This window comes from Brassica rapa, chromosome A04 (genome assembly GCF_000309985.2).
Source record: "Brassica rapa cultivar Chiifu-401-42 chromosome A04, CAAS_Brap_v3.01, whole genome shotgun sequence".
Classification (NCBI taxonomy): Eukaryota; Viridiplantae; Streptophyta; class Magnoliopsida; order Brassicales; family Brassicaceae; genus Brassica; species Brassica rapa.
In genome coordinates, this window is record NC_024798.2 from 20,663,122 (window position 1) to 20,687,104 (window position 23,983).

Sequence of the window (23,983 nt, forward strand, 5' to 3'; positions counted from 1 at the left end):
TCCTCCTCGAGCAACTGCGGTTGAGTGTATAACTGTTGATCTGAAAGCATCCAAACACAGAGTCAGAACCACTGATAAGTGTAGTTTAGGCTCTGATTATGTCAAGGCATATGTATACGACTAATCTAACAATTCAATAACCGATACATGAAAAAACTGGTAATGCTCTCTAGTCAAAATCATCATTGTCTTTATTTAACTTGATGAAGGATCAGATTCCATGAGCTCAAACACAACATATATAAATTTAATTTTGAATTTGAATTCTCTTCATGTATTTTCTTTATTGCCACTTTCTCACCAGTAAGGGTGTCTATGGCTGATCCAACAACTCCATAATTGCCTTTTCCGATTACTTCTTGGATTTTGAATCTATTGGCATCACCATAGTCAGAAAAGAAGTCCATCTCCAGATTGTTCTGTTACAGATACCAATTTTAAGTCAGATAACACACTCTATAGTAAGACGCATAACAAGTCGATTACACTGGTTTGACTCACGTAATTTAGCAATACGATCAAAGAGGTTTGACCCTTCTTATTATCCAATGCAGACACCGTATCAATCATTATCTAACATAGTTTATTGCACCTATTTATCCAACGCAGACACCATATAAGTGTTTACGTATGTGCACGGTGCACCTATTTACATAATAACAACACTAAAAGAATACATTGTTCAACCATATGAGCTATTGCAGTTATAGATAAGCACGGATTTGATATCATGTTTGTGGCCACATCTTAATGTCTCTTCAACCATATGAGCTATCACACATTAAAGGTAAATCTGTTTAAAATGCGTGTAAGAATGTATGATATATTGATATCTTAAGGTCATAGTGTCTGTAATCAATCTAAGGGACTCAGCTTTGGCCATATAGTGTGCAAGTGTTCATACAAAAATGATTTTTAATAGTCCTTCCTTGAAGTAATCATCATTTTTCTGTGGAATTGTGCATACAAAATGATCTAAAAACATTTTAGGAAAATTAGCTAGGTTGAGTTGGTATAACCCTTGAACATACCATAGTATCTTAAAAATGGTTAGACCAGGTTTTTGAGAGTTTAGTTATCTAGCCGATGCCAACCTGTTTGTAATAAATCTGTATTCCTAATACTTTTTGATTTGCTTACTCTCAAAACTTATGGAATATATGGGTCTGAATAGCATATACCTTACTCTTAAGTTTTTCAACACAAGTCTATTGATTTAATAGTATTAATATTAATCCTTCCAAAAAAATTGGGGAGGTAGATCATGAGTTACCTTGCATATATCATGTTGCCGCTTATAAAAATATTACGTGAGTAAATATTACATCCCCTGCAAGAATATTTTATATGTATCAGGGGATGTTAATAGGCAAAAAATTCCATATAATTTGCATTATTTTATTTTTATTGAAACTATTAATGAAGGCTGTAATATATTCTACGATTTGCACATTAATTTCGGCATTGACTATTTCTTATATAGGCCTGGTCCATTTCTTATTAATATGTATATAAAGGGAAAATTTCATAAAACCCATTTTAATATTTTAACTAATTATTTTGCTTATTTTAATAAACAAAATTTTAATTTATGTCCTTTTTAATACACAAACTGTATTTATTTTAGTCAAAACTATTAATAAGTTTCAAGTGAAATTCAAATTTTTTAAAAAATTCATAAAAAATCTTTACAAATTCTAATTTTATTTTGTGTTTTATAAATAAAAGTAAATAAATTGTGGATAATATTATATTCTGAAATAAAAATTTCATGTTTTAAATATCAAATTTAGATTGTTTTTAATAGAAAACAAACATTTATTTTGTCTTATAATATCTAGAATTTAGATTGTTTTTTAAATAGAAAAAAATAAAGAAAATTTCTAGAAATCAATATAATGATTTTATATTATTATATAAAACATTATATTCATATATAAAGAATTATAATAATTATTAATGTCTTATAATGTCCATATATGTCTTATAAGTCATTTATAACAAAATAAAGCATTTATAAAATTATCTATCATGGCTTACAAAATTATTTTATCTTAATTTCAAATTATTTATATAAGTTTATAAAACATTTATAAAAAATAAAAATTCTCCTATATATTAAACTAGAAGTCACTTAAGTAAATTTTGCTTACATGTTATCATTTGCGAAGTCTAATTTTTTGTAATTTGCTTGATCGATAATTTTTAATTTTATTTATTTTAGCTTAGATTTAAAATAAAAAATCTACATTCAATTAATATGCCAAATACTCTAAATTATATTACAAATACTGATTTATGGTACATAATTGTTAAAATTATATAAAGAATATTAACGTTTGACCAATTCTTTTTTATATTTATAAACTACATAATATAATGAACAAAACTTTTAATTTTTGTAATTATTTTAATTATATCTAAAATAAAAGACAAGTCTAAAACTAATTACTATCACTTGTCAAATAACCTAAATGATATTACAAATAATAATTAATAGTAGCTAATTTTCAAAAATACAGAAAGTGTAATAATGTTTGATCAATTATTTTATAATTATATACTACAGAAAATAATGAATATAGAAAAATTTATAGAAATCGATATAATGATTTCATATTCATATAAAAATATAATCGTATCCAAAATAGATACTTATCTCTTATAATGTTCATATATGCTTTATAAATAATTAAGCTTTGAAGATTGAAAAGATTATATTTAACGGATCATGTGAGAACTTTGGTTTAAAAAATATTTTGCATTTAAGTCAAATAATATAGTAAATAAGGTAATGTTATGATTGAAAAGAATTCTAAGATGGATTTTTGGTTGTTTATTGTATGTTTGCATTACTATTTAGAGAGAGAAAAATAAATATTTTGCAAAAATATGTAAAAAAATTAGAAAAACATTAGCAAAAATTTAATAAAAATAACGAAATGATAACGAAAAAATAAGAAGAGGCCGAAGAAGATGCATAATATGGTCAGAAGCACAAAAAGAAAGTTGTGAAGAGAGAGAGAGAGAGATACATCACGGGATGTGGAATAAAAAAGAGCGAGGGAGAGAGAGATTCATCTTGCTTAGAGTGAGAAATAGATAGAGATCACACAAAGAGGGAGAGTAGAGAGCGGTGAGAGGTAGAGAGTGAGCGGTGAGAGGTAGAGAGTGAGCAAAGAAAGGGAGACTCGAGAGAGACCGAGCTGAGAGAGGTTGAGAGGTTGCGATGCGATCGATAATTCTGATTCTTGCAGTCATGTCGCTAGGTCTTGGATCCTCGACCAAGATGATATTTACTTTAGTAATCATTTTGTTTGTTCTTTCATATCCAATCAAAGTTATACTAACATATAGACGTTTCTTTCTTTTTTGCTTACAGACTTCGGATCAAAAGGATATTGAATGCATAGACATATATAAACAACGAGCCTTTAGTCATGAACTTCTACAATACCACAAACTACAGGTTTTGTTTTTGATAAATCCTTCTACGTTTATAATTTTATGGTCAATAGTATTTTTTGTAAACAACAAAAACCCCAAAAGAAACTAATAATTTTTTTGTAACAAAAATAACAGAAAAGACCATCAGAAGTCCCAAAATCGGCCCAAGTAAAAAAGAAAAGCAAGTGGAAGACATCTGAAACTCAAGTGAGCAAGGCCAATTGTCCAGAAGGAATGATACCTAAGTGGAAGGACAAAACATACGGTTCAAACAAATCTACTGTACCCGTACGGACTAGTTCATCTATGGATCAGTCGTCTAGACATGAGGTATAATTGTTATCGACTGATTAGAAGCATATTCATTTTACCCATATCATAAAATAAAAACTATATATTGATTGACATCAAAATTCCCACTTATAAAGCCGGTTCTAAGATTTGTAAGAAGCAAAAAAAATAAAAATTGGCCCCTTAATATAAGTGTTTATGATCAAACAACAAATATTCAACAATTCAAGTATTAAATAGTTTTTCATAATTTTTAATATCATCATAACTTATAAACACAATATATAGAATAACCTAAAAGAAAGAGAGTGAAACACTGCATAAAAAGTCAACATGGAAAATTGATTGTAACAGATTTTAGATTTAACTTGAATCATAAAATTTACTTTTTATCGACTATAATAAAAGTTTGTTTACGATGTTGAAAAATTAGTATATAACACACAATGACACAAGTAAGCAACACTCCATTATAGAGTGAGAAATGAAGTAGGGTTGAAGCAATTTTGCTTTATTTTCGCTTTTATTCTATTTTGAAGGAAAAAATAGAGTTTTATGTTGGAGATGCTCTCAGACTCAATAAACCACATCGAATAACTTGTCTAAAAGGGCCAGAACTGATGGAGTCCATGTTTCTCGGCTCCAAATCCATTGGACTGCGTGTGATACATACCTTCCACTGCTTGTCTAGTTGTATTTTTGAAAAATGATATCAACGCCGCATATGGAAGTTGCCTTTTTTTTTAATCCAGTGCTGCTTTAGTGATATTGCCTTTTTTCTTAAATTAAAAATTGTTAATAACATATTCCAATACTTAGGAAAATTTTTGCAAGCTACGTCAAGTATCATAGAATATGGGAAAAACATTTGAAGTATTGGAAAATGTGAATAACCATGCCGTATATACAAAGTAAAAATTGATATGGTGAAAACTATATAATCAGGTTTAATTGATTTAAACTTTAATAACCATATGATGAAAAACATTTTAAGTATTGGAACATGTGAATAACCATGCCGCATGTACAAAATAAAAATTAATATGGTGAAAACAACATAATCAGGTTTAGTTGATCTGAACTTTAATAACCATATGATGGAAAACATTTTAAGTATTGGCATGTATTGACCCATTTATTAATGTTAAAATCAATTAAACATGATTATATAGTTTCCACCATATTAAATTTTACTTAATACATATGACATGAATTAATATATATATAGTGATGTTATTCACATATTCCAATACTTATGTTTTTCCCATATTCGTTGATACTTGGTATATTTGGCAATTGCATGCAAGGTAATACAAATTTTTTTGCTAGGAGTTAATACTAGTTTATTAAGGAAAGGATGATCTAATAAAAATGTTTTATTTCATTGAACATAATACATAATTCTGATATTAGAAAAGCATAAGTCAAGCGTTTAATACCAGTTTACCAGAAATGTGACGGCTTTCAATCATTATGCGCAACAGCAACGCCCATTGACACAATTTCCATCATGATAACGTTAGTAGAGACAGTCATGGAAGCATTCGTAAGTTCCGAAACTTGGTGAACAAGGTATAAAGCAAATGTGTGTGTGCACATCAGATATCGTTGCCTCGACGCCTGAAACACATGTTCACCTTATTGTGTCGTACACATACGTTTGAATTATAAGAATACAATAAACAAATTTCAGTTTAATATTTTGCTCAAAAATAAACATAAAAATAGAATTTATCTGGCATAAAAAAACTTATATATATATATATATATCTTACTATCTTACTATGGTCTGGACGGTCTCTTTCAATACTGATTTGGTACGAGAATGTAAACATTCCTATGAGGTGATAGGAAGTGATAGAAAGTTTTGAAGCTTTAGAAAGTGCTAAAGGAATAGGAGCAAAAGTTTTTTTGATGAATAATAAATTTAACATTCATTAAAAAAAAATCCCAATCTCAGTATCTGGATTACTAATCATGCGCTAAATCTATCTTCACTCTCCTTTCTCCATAGATGTTCGGTGTACTCGAAAAAAGAACACAAAAACTCAATATCGAACACAACCCTTGTCCACCAAAATCCACCGTCCCTCTTTTCACCCTCGAAACTTACACGCTGATCACGACGACCAGCTCGAGAACTCTCCTTCTTCTCTTGGAAAAAATACTATGGTTATTCACTTTTTTTTGGTAGGATTATGGTTATTCACTTGGGTTTCACATGAGCATCACTTTGCTACATAGCTTTGGCTGTATCCGTGTATATGTTTCTTTTTATCTATAGCAGAACCTCAGATTTGTTTCTCAGTGGTGGAAGAAGACAAGTGATGGTTCTTTTGTTTCTTGGAGTTTAGTGGACTTTATTCTGATTTGCCCTACTATCTCTATGGTTTTCTCTAATTTATCCCTCCTAATAAATAATTTAATTTTCTTTTTTCTTTAATTACAAAAACTTGGGTAAATACTAAAGTACCCTTAATGAATCTACAAAACTACAACTACACCTAAACTAAACCCTCTAACTTAACCCGAGTATTTCCTTCTTTCCTCAAACTCCCAAAACAACCTTCCCGACCCCACTCTTTCTTTATTTTCCCCTTTTTTCTCTTTCTCTCTGTACGAACCCTAATGACGAAAACGTTAATAGCCGTCGTGAGAGCGATTTTATCAGAACTTCCTATAAACCCCAGCCGGCTTTTGGATACTATAAACAGAATGCCGTTGAGAGAGATGTCGTGTAGCTGCGGGCGGGAAGGGAGCTTGTTGAGAAGAAGTGTGTTTTTGTTGCAGCTGTTTAAAAAATGTTTTTTAATCTTTGATCACGCGGATAGACCGAGGAGTTTGGCTACTAGAATGGTTGTTGCGGGAGGGTGGTTAGCTCCAGGGCCTGTGCTAGCTTCTTTATTAGCTTTGGCTGCTTATAAACTCCCTGAAAAACGTCAAGGTTTAAGGAGGAGGCTTAGATGCGCTATAGCTTGTGGTTTTGCATTTTCTAAGTCCAAACGATCAGAAGCTGAAGCTGCTTCTATGTTGCTGAGATTCAACATCGCTAGAACCAGCAGCGTCAAGCTAGGGTTTATACAGATACACGAGCTTGGGAAACCGCGGAACATATATGGGGGGTTTGCTTCTTGTTGTTCGGTTTCGGCAAGACCATTGAGCTGAAGATAACGGAGCTGCTGTTTCTTACGAAGCAAGTAATCTCACCCATAGCGATTAGAACTTTCATACGTCGCGGAGCTGCTTAGAGTCTGCACAAACGCACTCGAAGCGGCTGACCAAGCACTGGTGACGCCCGTTGGAGAAGTGGCTAGACAAGTCTCTTTGTTGGAGACCGGTTCAGACAAGCGCACAGCTAAACCCTGTTCTTTGGGAAGAACTCGCTCTGACTCGAGCCACCGTGTTAGAGACAAGATCTAAGCTGATGTTGTGTGGCGGGCTGTTCAGTGTGGCTGATGATCCGATCTGGAAAGCCATCTTTATAAGATCTTCGATCTCAGGAGAGGATCATCATGCGTCTGTGTCGGCTCGAGAGACAGATCTTTTTAGGGCTATCTTTTGTTGTAAAAGTTACAAAAGGTTAGAGTTTCTTGGTTTTGTCATAATCATTATTCTTTAGTTATAAGAGTTAGATTTATACAGAGGCTTTAGTAATAAAAAAAACTATTATGTAAGAAATTTGTCAGAGAATCCGTCTTTTTACATTGTTCTTTTAACTTTTAACAAATCAAGAATGTAGAAGAAATTTTCAAAGTATTTATTGAACAATCAAATGTAGTTTATGTCTGCATGCTAATTTCTTCTTATATATCTTTTGTCTTACGTGAATAATCCATAGATTGGTAAGAAGAAAAAACAATCAAAAACAATCAAAAATAAACCTTGTCTGACGTGTATAATCCAAAGATTGTCAAAGTCCACGTAAAAGAAAATCTATGTGGAAGGAAAATTGAGTTTTTGAACTGACACAAATTAACCTTGTCACAGACTGGACAAGCCTCGCTTCTTTCCATCCATTCAAGAATGCACGCGAGATGAAAGTTGTGGCCACATTTAGTGAGCAGCTTCGGGTTGTCAATATCATATTCTGGAAAAACAAACAAAACAAACGAAGAAGATGAAGAATTTTAAACTAAAGCTATCTTTTGTCATCCAACTCTGGATGACGCAAAAAAAAAAAAAACGTTCTAAGCAAATTGGACACTCGTCTAGATGCAACTGAAACAGGAAAGGCAGCTGAAGAGAGGAGCAGCAGTGTATAGTTTAGAGGACAGAATCGGGAAATAACAGCAGCAGCAGCAACCCATTCTTTGGATGGTTATACCAAGTCAAGTCTTCGACCTGAAATTACCACATTTAAATGTAGTAGCTTTGCACGAACAATTAAAAAAAAGCTAGCCATGAGATTTAAAAGAAAAACAACACAATTGTATCTAACTTGCATATCAAAAGTGTAAGCCACGGAAAGGCATGATAAAAAAAATTCAACTTCAGCAATTTAAGTCTAAAACATGATAACAAAATTTCAACAATTTTTTTTTGTCTAAAACGTGTTAAAAATTCAACATAAAAACTTGTATAAAACGTGTTAAGAATTTCAACAACAAAAATGTCTAAAAGGTGTTAAAAGAAGAGAAACATGTTTGAAAATTCACACTTAGTAGTACCCAAGACAGTAGTAATATTTACTTCTTCATAGTAATACTTTTGCAAATTAGAACAATTTTTGGTAATACCACATCAAAAAATAAAATTTATTAGCAATATCAATCAATTTAGACAGTTTTAGATTGTATGTAATACACTGGTAGGAAAAAAAAAATGTATTTTCTGTCATTCATCTTATTATGGTCTTTCCATCAAAACGTTGGTATGGAACTATAAGAATGATTTCTAGGGAAATGAGAATTTTCTATCAACTTGAGAAATTAAGAGTATTTTGTGTCTAATTTGACAAACAAACACATATAGGACATATATCACGTAATATATGAGACATATCTTCTAAAAAAATAATAATAGATGAACATTAATGTTCTTAAAAATATGCATAATACATAGTAATTCAAGGTATTTTAAAGCAGTTCAAGGTAATTCACAGTAGTACCTAGTAGTTCATATTACACATAGTAGTACAAGGTAGTTCCTAGTAGTTAGTAGTTCTTTGACATCTTAATCGCGCAAACGTCTTTGACAACATGTTCTTTGACATTTTGAGACAAATGCTAGATACAATACCCATGTGTGGTTGTTGGGACACCTTACATATTGACTTAATCAAGCTTTCAATTCAATAAGAAAGAAACACCAATCCGAGTTCATTTTATTTCACTGATTTCAACTTATTCATAAACTACACTAAATGCAATAGGGTAGTGTTGATGACCATCATCTGTATCAACTATGTCATTGTTTATCTTCCCATGTAGAACACTTCTACATTTCTAATCATTCACTTGTATTAGATAATCCAAAACGTCTTCATCACACCAAATATTTGATGACTTGTTCGAATACAATACCATTGGAAAGTAATTAATCTTTAGCATCTTATCTACCTTAATTAATATTTTTGCATATATTCTCAACTAATCCAGAATATGTAATCTTTTTCAAAGATGTCTAAATCACTAAAGTGTGAGTTTTATCTTCTCACGAGATCTATCTTATATTAGTCTCATCCTTGATGTAAATTCTCTCGTAGTCAAACATATGATTGTAATATAAGAAGCCATAAATATAATTATTATTAGTTAACAATTAAAAAGTTTAAGTTGTTCAAGAACTTTGATGCATAGTCGATCTAGTAATACTAGTAATACACATTTCACTTTAGTAGTACTAGTAATTTCAGTAATTTTTAGAAATTTTCATTTTAATCAATTTAACCCTTTTAACCGACTACAAAAGTGTTATACAACCCATAATATCGTCTACCACCATTATAATATATTATTTTGCTTCAAAAGAGTGTAAAATAAACAGAAATATACAAAATATTCTTTTAAACATTATTTTTATATTTGTTTTATACCAATATACCTAAAACTTTAGTTTTTCATTAATTTAGATGTTTTAAACGACCAATAACGTATTACAAACCCCAAATTATCATCTAACACCATTTTAATGTTTTCTTCCTTCAAAACGGTATTAAATATAGAGAAATATGTATAATCTTTTTTAAACTTCATTTACATATTTTTTTTAAAAACCTCCACGATTTTAAAACTAATCTTTGATATTTTTCGTTACCTTTAATACATAAAACGTAAATAATACATTTCTACAAAATTTTCATAAAAAAATGCTATTAAGTTACTTCAATAATCACTTTAAAAAAAATTAGAGCTCAGTAACATATAAAATCGAATATAGTTAGGGAAGAAAGAAATGATGGAGACGTGTTATAACAGAAAGAGAACATCTGGAAGTGAGGACCCCATACAGATTTCTGTTTAATGTGCTTTATGAAAAAGAGGTCCACGTGAAATTAAAGTAATAATACAATAAAGTGGGGTCCGCGAGCAAGAGAGAGGGACGTGAGGCCCGCGGAGAAGAGAGAGGTATGTGGGGTCGCTGGAAAGAAAAAAACTAATATAAAAATAAAGGGTAGCAGGGGAAAGAGGAAAAGAGTGAAAAAGGCAGGGCAATGAGAAAATAGATGGGGTAGTTAGAATAGATATTTTCCAACTAGGGCTAATTAGATTACTTTCCGAGTTTAGTTTCATAAATCTGAAGGGTCATACATCAAATCTCTTGTTTCTTTTTCTGTCTCTAAGCCCAAAACCCATTTTCAGCTTCTTCTTCTTCTGGCATTTTCTTGATTTTCATGTTTCTGACATTTTCTTGATTTTCATGTTTCAGTTAATCAGTTATCTTACTTTCTTTCTTTTGGTTACAGTAGATTCTTTGAAGATGGGATTTGCATCGCACAAGGTTGATACTAGTTTGGGAAATTGCACTCCATACACTAAACTTTTACCCTAATTAAACAAATACCTTAAATCCCACAATATTATACTTTCTCCATAGGCACAAACTAATCACATCATAGGTATTTTCATTTTTTTAGGGTTTTAAACCAATTCACTCTACTAGTTTTAGCTTGTGAAAAACACAATCGTCAAGCAAATAACTAAAGCCATGAAAACTATGGTAAAATGAAATTAGTATTATTTCATTGAACAAAATATGTAAATCTGATATTAGAAAAGGATAACTTAAGCTTTCAAATTGCCAGTTTACAAGAAAGTCATGAAGCGTTTGCTTACGCCATAGGAAACAAGGATCTTTTCGAAGTCTTAAGCCTCGCGGGATCCACATTGCTGATGCTATGCAGATTTGAAGCAAATAGAGATAAAGTCTAGTCATTGCTGGTCTTGGTGTTGTACTCTTACGTAGATATTCTAGATGATCAATTTATGAAATAATCATATCACTTTTACTGAGACAGATTCTTGAACCTCGTACGTTGTTCTTATAACTTGTTGATGATATTCTTGTTTGCAACTAAATGAATCGTGATGTTCAGAAATAAATCTAATATGCTAAAAAGGAACAATGCGTAACATAAGGCTTTTGCATTTGCTCATGAAAGTGTAACCAATCATAAACATGTTCTGTTATCACTTGGGATCAAGGCTAAAAACTTTGTATTATTTTTGTATTAAATTAGAGGATTCTGCTGAAGTTCATTAAAATTGATTCTTAGTCATGTTGCATGTACAAACGACATAGGATGATTAGTTTCAGTTCTTTGACTAAACTTATGGTTCCTCTCTCTAGCTCCAGAAATATTGATCTTCGATATGATGAACCATGGAGATTAGATGATCTAGCGGCATTAACTTGTTGTCCTTTGTGATATTGACTTATCTTTTTGTAACTGGCTTTATGATATTGACTTTTTCAAAAATATGTAAAGGATATTAAAATATTTTATTAATACTATATTTTATTTGACTTTAACCTCAGTAAATGTTGTTTTTTGGCATTTGCATCGAACAAAGTTAAAACAGTACTAGTTTGGTTATAAAATATAATTGTCAATAGAAATAACTAAAGTTATGTAAGCGATGATATAATAAAATAAGTTTTATTTCATTAAAAGGTTTACAAATCTGCTATTAGAAAAGCATAACCTTTTAATATAACAAAGCATAACTCAAACGCTCAAATTTGCCAGTTTACTCATAACCAAGGATTGCCAAGCATTTGGGATGACGACTTTTTATCATTATGTGCAGCAACAAAGTCCATTATATTCACAATTTCCATCATCAAAATTTTTGCTTAGGCAGTCATCGTAGCATGGATAAACACCGTAAGTTTTTGTACAAGGTTTATAGCAAATGTGAATCTGAGATGGCGTTGCCTCGACGCCTGCAACACATATTCAACTTATGTTAAGGGAAATCAAATATGAAATAAATGTATTCAAAAAATAAATTTGTGGGAAATGGGAAACCAAATGTTATTTTTTTCTGAGAAAGGGCTTTTGCCAAATGTTTAGTTGAGAACGGATGTGATGTACGAAGAGCATACTCTTGTAATTTTAAAGGAAATAGACTTAAACGTACCCATATGCATCTAATTAATCGGTTTTACAATTTTTTGTTCTCTAAATATTATATGTAAATAATCACTTATCTTTAGAATGACCAGATATATTATATAACTAAAAAACATACCCGGTGAAGCCAGTACGGTGGAATTGGAGAATGGATTTGCCGACATCACTACAAAAAAATATCAGACAAGTTTTTGTGGTATTCATGATTTATTTCTTAATGTTAATTATGTTGTAAAATTTTTAAAAACGAAACATTCAGAAAGTTACTTTTAAAAATGATCAAAAGAGAGATGAACAATGAACAATTTACAACATACCCCGTGATGCGAAAACGTTGGAGTTGGACAACGACGACGTTACTAATACTACTACAAGAAACAACATCACAAAAGTTTGTCTGATATTCATTATTTTCTCTGTCAATTTTGTTGTGAAAAAAGAAGAAGTCGAAATGCTTTATTTATATGAGTCTTGGTCAAAAGTAGTGTCTTCAATTTCTACAGATTTTGTTTATTAAGAGATATGTTCATCATCGAAAAAGCTCAGAAAAAAATCTTAGAATTCTACACATGTCAAAAGAAAAAGTCAAGAATCCAAGAGAGATTTTCATTTTTAACAAAATAGAAAATATATTTCAACTACAAATTAGCCTTTTTTTTTTATCTTTGACTAATATTACAGTTACTACAATTTAACAGTTAGAAAAAATTAGATCATGACTATGTATACATATAATTAGTTGTCGGTAGTGCCAAACCATTGTTGGGTCAACGTTTTAATGGTCTAAGAATTATTTTGGTAACAATTAAATATTCTTTTGTTTGTCTAGACTATATATCTTATTACTAAGTGTTTTCCTGCACAATGTGCATCATTAAAATTTTAAATTAAAAGTTGAATTTTGTTAAAAACTTTTATAGTTAAGAAAAAATAATAATTCTAAACAGTAGTTTTAGATATCAAAAGGAAACAAATGGTATGTTAACCAAAAAAAGAAACAAATGGTATTATGATTAAAATTTATAAATTTTAGAAAAATGTTTAAAATTTTGAAAATATTTTAGTAATAAATATATTATAATAAAATATAATTAAATAATATTTTGAAATTTTAAAAATATTATTATATTTATATTATTATATTATTTAATATTATATTTGAATAGATCTACTTTAATAATGATAATAATGATGAATGGTTTATTACTATATTCTAAAAACTTTAATAAAAATATAAATCAACATTAAATGTTCTTGTCAATGTCACATTTTTTAGTGAAATTGATTGTACATATGACATGTGTAAAATCACTTTGTAAATAATATCTAATTAAATGTTTTTGTCGATCCCTTATATATTAATTGAGAAGCATTACAACATTTTTTATAGCCACGTGTCATCACTAGAATGATTCTTAGAATACTTAAAAAAAATAGGTTGTCCATCTAAATATATAATAAACCTTTTATTAAACTAACCATAAATACATTATTAATGACTTTTAATTATGTAAGTAATAGTTACTGATTTTTTAATTATTAAATATATTTTATTATTTCATAATATGTTAAAAAAATATAATACGTAAAATAATTTATATATATAATATTTATCCCTCATAAGGCGCAGATCTTAACTTAGTGTCACATTAAGCCATATGTCACGTCATTTTTTTAGTGTGACATGTCACATTTTTTTAGTGAAATTGATTGTAAAAATAACAAGAGTAAAATCACTTTGTAAATAATATATAGGATATGGTCTATTAAATTTAGTTACCTAATTATGATGATCAGCTCTCCCAATAACAATACCAGCTATTTCAGTACATATGACTTCCACATTGATTTTTTTTTGTTTTGTTTTACCAATGATTGACATGATTTTGGCAGCACTAATATCAGAACATGGTTCTTCCATATGATGAACCATGAAGTTTAGATGAGGGACGATATTCAAGTTTATGTATTTCAATAAACCACTGTTGTTTGTCATCTTGAATAACTTGATTCATGAATATTGATGTCAATGGCAATCATTTGGACAAGCTGTAAAACTAACATGGAGCTTTTGCACTTGTTCATGGAAGTAGACAATCATAAACATAAGAAATCACCAGTTTGTACGACTCTTCACAATTTACATGTAAAAATAATAGTAGTCATCTTGTTCTACTACTATTAAGGTTTGGACATAGCACGCTGTGCAGGACCCCAGTAAATATCAGAATCAGAGTGTCCATTAGTGAGAAGGTTTTGAGGCAATCTTTGAATGTCATCTAAAGGATGAGATCTTCCGTTATGATAGTACTGCTGGTTCTGCATAGAGGCAGCTTCATCATCATCCAGAGGAAGACTATCAAACACAGCATTCATGAAAGATGCAACCATGAGAACAACAGGACCAGATGCTATTAGCCCACCACCACTCCACCACCACCAACCTGTCCTTGGGGCCCGGCTAAGTAAATGGTCAAACCGGTTATACCAACCGGTGACGGTGGAGGCAAGATTGAGTCAAGCAATGAGAGGATTTCAAAACGTCCATGTAATCTAACAAAGCTCCTGATGAAGCTGGCTGCCTTAATGTCACATTGGTCACACAACCATTGGCACTTAGTATGCAGATTCCTCTCTGTTTCCTTCTAGCAAAGTCTGATAGAGTCTCACAGATGTCATTACCTGAGCTGATCTCAAGGGCATGAGCTCTGAGGGAGTTTGGACTGTCTTGAGTCACAATGATCGGTGGTTTTGGTTTGTTCTTGGAGCCAGCTGGTCTACCTCTTGGCCTCTTAGCCATCTCTCCTTCATTGATGAAGCCGGTTGAACCGGTTTGGGTAATGCTTCAAGTTCTTGTTTGTTGTTGTTGTTTTGTTATTGCCTCTCTCTGTTGCTTCATGGTTTCTCATTGGAACTGACTTAGATCCTACAGAGGTTGAATTTAGAGCTGTTCCTCCAGCCATTGTTATGAAGATTCAGAAATTTGCAAGGCGTTATGGAGTTTAAGTAAGGAGATTATGGTGTATTATTATTGTATGCTAGAGTTGCCAGAAGTATGATTGTGATGAGTAGGAGATGGTTAAGTTGTCATCAAAATTGTGATTAATAATTTACAAATTAATTTGCTTTTTAGTAGCCTACTTCTCAGCAGACATTCTTATTTGAGATAGATTCATTATAATGTTTAAACATCTAGTAGCTGTTTACAACCATATTAAATATTTTTGGGAGCAAATCTAAATAAAATACATTAATTACATTATAAAATAGATGAAAATACCTTCAGTCTAGACTTCAAGTGATTTGATTAAACTATGTATTAGAAGCTTTGATGAATCTAAACATGTGATTTTTATTAATTATGCAGACTAATGAAAAAATATAAAACATCTTTTTCAGTATAGTGTAAAATGCAAATAAAAATACTAGACTGATTTTTTATTAAACAGTTTCGTATGGTATAAATATCACACATCTAACTAAGTAGATTTATAGTTGTTGTTGATCCTTGTAAAGGCTTCTTTTGTTTGTTGTTGTTGTTCCTTGTATTACAAACTAATTTTCCATTTATGCCTAAACGAATCATGAACTCGTGCAATCTTAATTCAAAGCTCACTACATGTTTTTTTTTTGGACTAGAAAGCTCACTACATGTTCGCAAATGGTTTTATTGTCATATTTTTTGAAATTTTCTCAAAATCCATGTGTTAACCCCTTCGAAAATATTGAGTTTTTGGTAAATACTTTATATACTGAAGCCTATAATCTTTAGTGTTGTTTTAAAATTTCTAACCACATTATACATCTGTATTAATGTGTTTTACGCTTTCATGGTATATGAAAATCATTATAATTGTTTATCTATTAATTTAGTAAAATTTCATAATACTCCCTAAATCGATGAAATAACTACTTTCTTGAAAAACGGATACAACAGAGGCTACAAACCTCTTTGAACATCATCATATGTTAGTGCATGATGCAACTATCCATTAAAACAATATTGTCATATTTTTTGAAATTTTCTCAAAATCCATGTGTTAACACCCCTTCGAAAATATTGAGTTTTTGGTTAATACTTTATATACTGAAGCCTATAATCTTTAGTGTTGTTTTAAAATTTCTAACCACATTCTACATTGGTATTAATGTATTTTAAGTTTTTTTCATGGTATATGGGAATCGTTATAATTTGTTTATCAATTAATTTAGTAAAATTTCATAATACTCCTTAAATCAATAAAATAACTACTTTCTTGAAAACGGATACAACAGAGGCTCCAAACCTCTTTGAACATCATCATATGTTATTGCAGGATACAACTATGCATTAAAACAATATTGTCATATTTTTTAAAATTTCTCAAAATCCATGTGTTAACCCCTTCGAAAATATTGAGTTTTTGGTAAATACTTTATATACTGAAGCCTATAATCTTTAGTGTTGTTTTAAAATTTCTAACCACATTCTACATTGGTATTAATGTATTTTAAGCTTTTTTCATAGTATATGGGAATCGTTATAATTTGTTTATCAATTAATTTAGTAAAACTTCATAATACTCCCTATATCGATGAAATAACTACTTTCTTGAAAAACGGAGACAACAAAGGCTCCAAACCTCTTTGAACATCATCATATGTTAGTGAAGGATGCAACTATGCATTAAAAAAATATTGTCAAATTTTTTGAAATTTTCTCAAAATCCATGTGTTAACCCCTTCGAAAATATTGACTTTTTGGTAAATTCTTTATATACTGAAGCCTATAATATTTAGTGTTGTTTTAAAATTTCTAACCACATTGTACATCTGTATTAATTTATATTACGCTATTTTCATGGTATATGGAAATCGTTATAATTTTTTATCTATTAATTTAGTAAAACTTCATAATACTTCCTAAATCGATGAAATAACTACTATAAAATAACTATTTTCTTGAAAAACATAGACAATAAAGGCTCCAAACCTCTTGAACATAATCATATGTTAGTGCAGGATGCAACTATGCATTAAAACAATATTGTCATATTTTTGAAATTTTCTCAAAATTGATGTGTTAACCCCCTTCGAAAATATTGAGTTTTTGGTAAATATTTTATATACTGAAGCCTGTAATCTTTAGTGTTGTTTAAAAATTTCTAACTACATTCTACATTGGTATTAATGTATTTTAAGCTTTTTCATGGTATATGGGAATCGTTATAATTTGTTTATCAATTAATTTAGTAAAACTTCATAATACTACCTAAATCGATGAAATAACTACTTTCTTGAAAAATGGAGACAACAAATGCTCCAAACCTCTTTCAACATCATCATATGTTTGTGAAGGATGCAACTATGCATTAAAACAATATTGTCATATTTTTTGAAATTTTCTCAAAATCCATGTGTTAACTAACCCCTGTGAAAATATTGAGTTTTTGGTAAATTCTTTATATACTGAAGCCTATAATTTTTAGTGTTGTTTTAAAATTTTTAACCACATTCTACATATGTATTAATGTATTTTACGCTCTTTTTATGGTATATGGGAATCGTTAAAATTTGTTATCAATTAATTTAGTAAAACTTCATAATACTCCATAAATCGATGAAAAACTATTTTCTTGAAAAACGGAGACAACAAAGGCTCCAAACCTCTTTGAACATCATCATATGTTAGTGAAGGATGAAACTATGCATTAAAACAATATTGTCAAATTTTTTGAAATTTTCTCAAAATCCATGTGTTAACCCCTTCAAAAATATTGACTTTTTGGTAAATTTTTTATATACTGAAGCCTATAATATTTAGTGTTTTTTAAAATTTCTAACCACATTCTACATCTGTATTAATTTATTTTACGCTATTTTTCATGGTATATGGAAATTGTTATAATTTTTTATCTATTAATTTAGTAAAACTTCCTAATACTTCCTAAATCGATGAAATAACTACTATAAAATAACTATTTTCTAGATAAACAGAGACAATAAAAGCTCCAAACCACTTTGAATTTCATCATATGTTAGTGCATGATGCAACTATGCATTAAAACAATATGGTCATTTTTTCAAATTTTCTCAAATCGACTGTGTTAACCCCTTCGAAAATATTGAGTTTTGGTAAATACTTTATATACTGAAGCCTATAATCTTTAGTGTTGTTTTAAAATTTCTAACTACATTCTACATTGGTATTAATGTATTTTAAGCTTTTTTCATGGTATATGGGAATCGTTATAATTTGTTTATCAATTAATTTAGTAAAACTTCATAATACTCCCTAAATCGATGATGAAATAACTACTTTCTTGAAAAACGGAGACAACAAAGGCTCCAAACCTGTTTGAACATCATCATATGTTAGTGAAGGATGCAACTATGCATTAAAACAATATTGCCATATTTTTTAAAAATTTCTCAAAATCCATGTGTTAACTCCTTCGAAAATATTGAGTTTTTGTAAATATTTTATATACTGAAGCCTATAATCTTTAGTGTTGTTTTAAAATTCTAACCACATTCTACATTGGTATTAATGTATTTTAAGCTTTTTTCATGGTATATGGAAATTGTTATAATTTGTTTATCAATTAATTTAGTAAAACTTCATAATACTCTCTAAATCGATGAAATAACTATTTTCTTGAAAAACAGAGGCAACAAAGGCTCCAAACCTCTTTGAACATCATCATATGTTAGTGCAGGATGCAATTATGCATTAAAAAAATATTATCATATTTTTGAACTTTCTCAAAATCCATGTGTAAATACTGAGTTTTTGGTAAATACTTTTATACTGAAACTATAATCTTTAATGTTGTTTTAAAATTTCTAACCACATTCTACATCTTTATTAATGAATTTACGCTCTTTTTCATGGTCTATGGAAATCGTTATAATTTTTTATCTATTAATTTAGTAAAACTTCATAATACTCCGAAAATCGATGAAATAACTACTATAAAATAACTATTTTCTTGAAAAACAGAGACAATAAAAGCTACAAACCTCTTTGAACATCATCATATGTTAGTGCAGGATGCAACTATGCATTAAAATAATATTGTCATATTTTTTAATTTTCTCAAAATCGATGTGTTAACCCCTTCGAAAATATTGACTTTTTGGTAAATACTTATATACTGAAGCCTATAATCTTTAGTGTGTTTTTTAAAATTTCTAACCACATTCTACATTGGTATTAATGTATTTTAAGATTTTTTCATAGTATATCGGAATCGTTATAATTTGTTTTTCAATTAATTTCGTAAAACTTCATAATACTCCCAAAATCGATGAAATAACTACTTTCTTGAAAAACGGAGACAACAAAGGCTCCAAACCTCTTTGAACATCATCATATGTTAGTGAAAGATAATCCTATGCATTAAAAAAATATTGTCATATTTTTTGAAATTTTCTCAAAATCCATGTGTTAACCTCTTCGAAAATATTGAGTTTTTAGTAAATACTTTATATTCTGACGCCTATAATCTTTAGTGTTGTTTTAAAATTTCTAACCACATTCTACATTGGTATTAATGTATTTTAATCTTTTTTCATGGTATATGGGAATCGTTATAATTTGTTTATCAATTAATTTAGTAAAACTTCATAATACTCCCTAAATCATTGGACTAACCACTATAAAATTCCTTAGAGAAACGGAGACAACAAAGGTTCCAAACCTCTTTGAACTTCATCATATTTTATTACATGATTCAAATATGTATTAAAACAGTATTTTCAATTTTTTTGAATTTTTCTCAAAATCTATGTGTACCCCCCTACGAAAATAGTGAGTTTTCGGTAAATGCTCTATATATGAAGCCTATAATCTTTTAATTCGTTTTAAAATTTATAACCACATTATACATTTGTATTAATATATGATAAACTCCTTTTCATGGTACATGGACATCTTTATAATTTTTTTATCAATTAATTTAGCAAAACTGTAAATACTCCCTAAATCATTGGACTAACCACTATAAAATTCCTTAGAGAAACGGAGACAACAAAGGTTCCAAACCTCTTTGAACTTCATCATATTTTATTACATGATTCAAATATGTATTAAAACAGTATTTTCAATTTTTTTGAATTTTTCTCAAAATCTATGTGTACCCCCCTACGAAAATAGTGAGTTTTCGGTAAATGCTCTATATATGAAGCCTATAATCTTTTAATTCGTTTTAAAATTTATAACCACATTATACATTTGTATTAATATATGATAAACTCCTTTTCATGGTACATGGACATCTTTATAATTTTTTATCAATTAATTTAGCAAAACTGTAAATACTCCCTAAATCATTGGACTAACCACTATAAAATTGCTATTCCTTAGAGAAACGGAGACAACAAAGGTTCCAAACCTCTTTGAATTTCATCATATTTTATTACATGATTCAAATATGTATTAAAACAGTATTTTCAATTTTTTTGAATTTTTCTCAAAATCTATGTGTACCCCCCCCTACGAAAATAGTGAGTTTTCGGTAAATGCTCTATATATGAAGCCTATAATCTTTTAATGCGTTTTAAAATTTATAACCACATTATACATTTGTATTAATATATGATAAACTCCTTTTCATGGTACATGGACATCTTTATAATTTTTTATCAATTAATTTATCAAAACTGTAAATACTCCCTAAATCATTGGACTAACCACTATAAAATTGCTATTCCTTAGAGAAACGGAGACAACAAAGGTTCCAAACCTCTTTGAACTTCATCATATTTTATTACATGATTCAAATATGTATTAAAACAGTATTTTCAATTTTTTTGAATTTTTCTCAAAATCTATGTGTATCCCCCTACGAAAATAGTGAGTTTTCGGTAAATGCTCTATATATGAAGCCTATAATCTTTTAATTCGTTTTAAATTTTATAACCACATTATACATTTGTATTAATATATGATAAACTCCTTTCAATGGTGCATGGACATCTTTCTAATTTTTTATCAATTAATTTAGCAAAACTGTAAATACTCCCTAAATCATTGGACTAACCACTATAAAATTGCTATTCCTTAGAGACAGAAACGGGAGACAACAAAGGTTCCAAACCTCTTTGAACTTCATCATATTTTATTACATGATTCAAATATGTATTAAAACATTATTTCATTTTTTGAATTTTCTCAAAATCTATGTGTACCCCCCTACGAAAATAGTGAGTTTTCGGTAAATGCTCTATATATGAAGCCTATAATTTAATTCGTTTTAAAATTTATAACCACATTATACATTTGTATTAATATCTGATAAACTCCTTTTCATGGTACATGGACATCTTTATAATTTTTATCAATTAATTTAGCAAAACTGTAAATACTCCTAAATCATTGGACTAACCACTATAAAATTCCTTAGAGAAACGGAGACAACAAGGTTCCAAACCTCTTTGAACTTCATCATATTTTATTACATGATTCAAATATGTATTAAAACAGTATTTTCAATTTTTTTGAATTTTTCTCAAATCTATGTGTACCCCCCTACGAAAATAGTGAGTTTTCGGTAAATGCTCTATATATGAAGCCTATAATCTTTTAATTCGTTTTAAAATTTATAACCACATTATACATTTGTATTAATATATGATAAACTCCCTTTCATGGTACATGGACATCTTTATAATTTTTTATCAATTAATTTAGCAAAACTGTAAATACTCCCTAAATCATTGGACTAACACTATAAAATTGCTATTCCTTAGAGAAACGGAGACAACAAAGGTTCCAAACCTCTTGAATTCATCATATTTTATTACATGATTCAAATATGTATTAAAACAGTATTTTCAATTTTTTTGATTTTTTCTCAAAATCTATGTGTACCCCCCTACGAAAATAGTGAGTTTTCGGTAAATGCTCTATATATGAAGCCTATAATCTTTAATGCGTTTTAAATTTATAACCACATTATACATTTGTATTAATATATGATAAACTCTTTTCATGGTACATGGACATCTTTATAATTTTTTATCAATTAATTTAGCAAACTGTAAATACTCCCTAAATCATTGGACTAACCACTATAAAATTGCTATTCCTTAGAGAAACGGAGACAACAAAGGTTCCAAACCTCTTTGAACTTCATCATATTTTATTACATGATTCAAATATGTATTAAAACAGTATTTTCAATTTTTTTGAATTTTTCTCAAAATCTATGTGTATCCCCCTACGAAAATAGTGAGTTTTCGGTAAATGCTCTATATATGAAGCCTATAATCTTTTAATGAGTTTTAAAATTTATGACCACATTATACATTTGTATTAATATATGATAAACTCCTTTTCATGGTACATGGACATCTTTATAATTTTTTATCAATTAATTTTGCAAAACTGTAAATACTCCTAAATCATTGGACTAACCACTATAAAATTGCTATTCTTTAGAGAAACGGAGACAACAAAGGTTCCAAACCTCTTTGAACTTCATCATATTTTATTACATGATTCAAATATGTATTAAAACAGTATTTTCAATTTTTTTGAATTTTTCTCAAAATCTATGTGTACCCCCTTACGAAAATAGTGAGTTTTCGGTAAATGCTCTATATATGAAGCCTATAGTCTTTTAATTCGTTTTAAAATTTATAACCACATTATACATTTGTATTAATATATGATAAAATCCTTTTCATGGTACATGGACATCATTATAATTTTTTATCAATTAATTTAGCAAAACTGTAAATACTCCCTAAATCATTGGACTAACCACTATAAAATTCCTTAGCGAGAAACGGAGACAACAAAGGTTCCAACCTCTTTGAACTTCATCATATTTTATTACATGATTCAAATTGTATTAAAACAGTATTTTCAATTTTTTTGAATTTTTCTCAAAATCTATGTGTACCCCTTACGAAAATAGTGAGTTTTCGGTAAATGCTCTATATATGAAGCCTATAATCTTTTAATTCGTTTTAAAATTTATAACCACATATACATTTGTATTAATATATGATAAACTCTTTTCATGGTACATGGACATCTTTCTAATTTTTATTCAATTAATTTAACAAAACTGTAAATACTCCCTAAATCATTGACTAACCACTATAAAATTCCTTAGAGAAACGGAGACAACAAAGGTTCCAAACCTCTTTGAACTTCATCATATTTTATTACATGATTCAAATATGTATTAAAACAGTATTTCAATTTTTTTGAATTTTTCTCAAAATCTATGTGTACCCCCCTACGAAAATAGTGAGTTTTCGGTAAATGCTCTATATATGAAGCCTATAATTTTATAATGCGTTTTAATATTTATAACCACATTATACATTTGTATTAATATATGATAAACTCCTTTTCATGGTACATGGACATCTTTATAATTTTTTATCAATTAATTTTGCAAAACTGTAAATACTCCTAAATCATTGGACTAACCACTATAAAATTGCTATTCTTTAGAGAAACGGAGACAACAAAGGTTCCAAACCTCTTTGAACTTCATCATATTTTATTACATGATTCAAATATGTATTAAAACAGTATTTTCAATTTTTTTGAATTTTTCTCAAAATCTATGTGTACCCCCCTACGAAAATAGGGAGTTTTCGGTAAATGCTCTATATATGAATTATGAAGCCTATAATCTTTTAATTCGTTTTAAAATTTATAACCACATT

The 23,983-nt window shown here is 29.2% G+C and overlaps 1 protein-coding gene and 1 pseudogene across 1 annotated transcript; both read right to left on the minus strand.

The window, feature by feature from the left end:
* Positions 1-11,820: 11,820 nt before the first annotated feature.
* On the minus strand, positions 11,821-12,787 carry LOC117133707 (defensin-like protein 58). The gene is made up of 3 exons (XM_033290540.1): positions 12,631-12,787; positions 12,432-12,479; positions 11,821-12,123 (listed from the first exon to the last, which is right to left on the minus strand). The coding sequence occupies exons 1-3, from the start codon at positions 12,719-12,721 to the stop codon at positions 11,978-11,980; spliced, it is 285 nt and encodes a 94-aa protein (XP_033146431.1). The 5' UTR covers positions 12,722-12,787; the 3' UTR covers positions 11,821-11,977.
* Positions 12,788-14,221: 1,434 nt separating this feature from the next.
* Positions 14,222-16,247, minus strand: LOC103865973 (annotated as a pseudogene).
* Positions 16,248-23,983: the final 7,736 nt, after the last annotated feature.

Bases quoted from the DNA above. Each gene is read 5' to 3' on its own strand.
- LOC117133707 (XM_033290540.1), bottom strand. From the start codon at position 12,721: ATGAATATCAGACAAACTTTTGTGATGTTGTTTCTTGTAGTAGTATTA. The intron at 12,480-12,630 runs GTATGTTGTAAA...ATTTTTTTGTAG, and splicing joins CAACGTTTTCGCATCACGGG to TGATGTCGGCAAATCCATTC. The intron at 12,124-12,431 runs GTATGTTTTTTA...TATGTGTTGCAG, and splicing joins CACCGTACTGGCTTCACCGG to GCGTCGAGGCAACGCCATCT.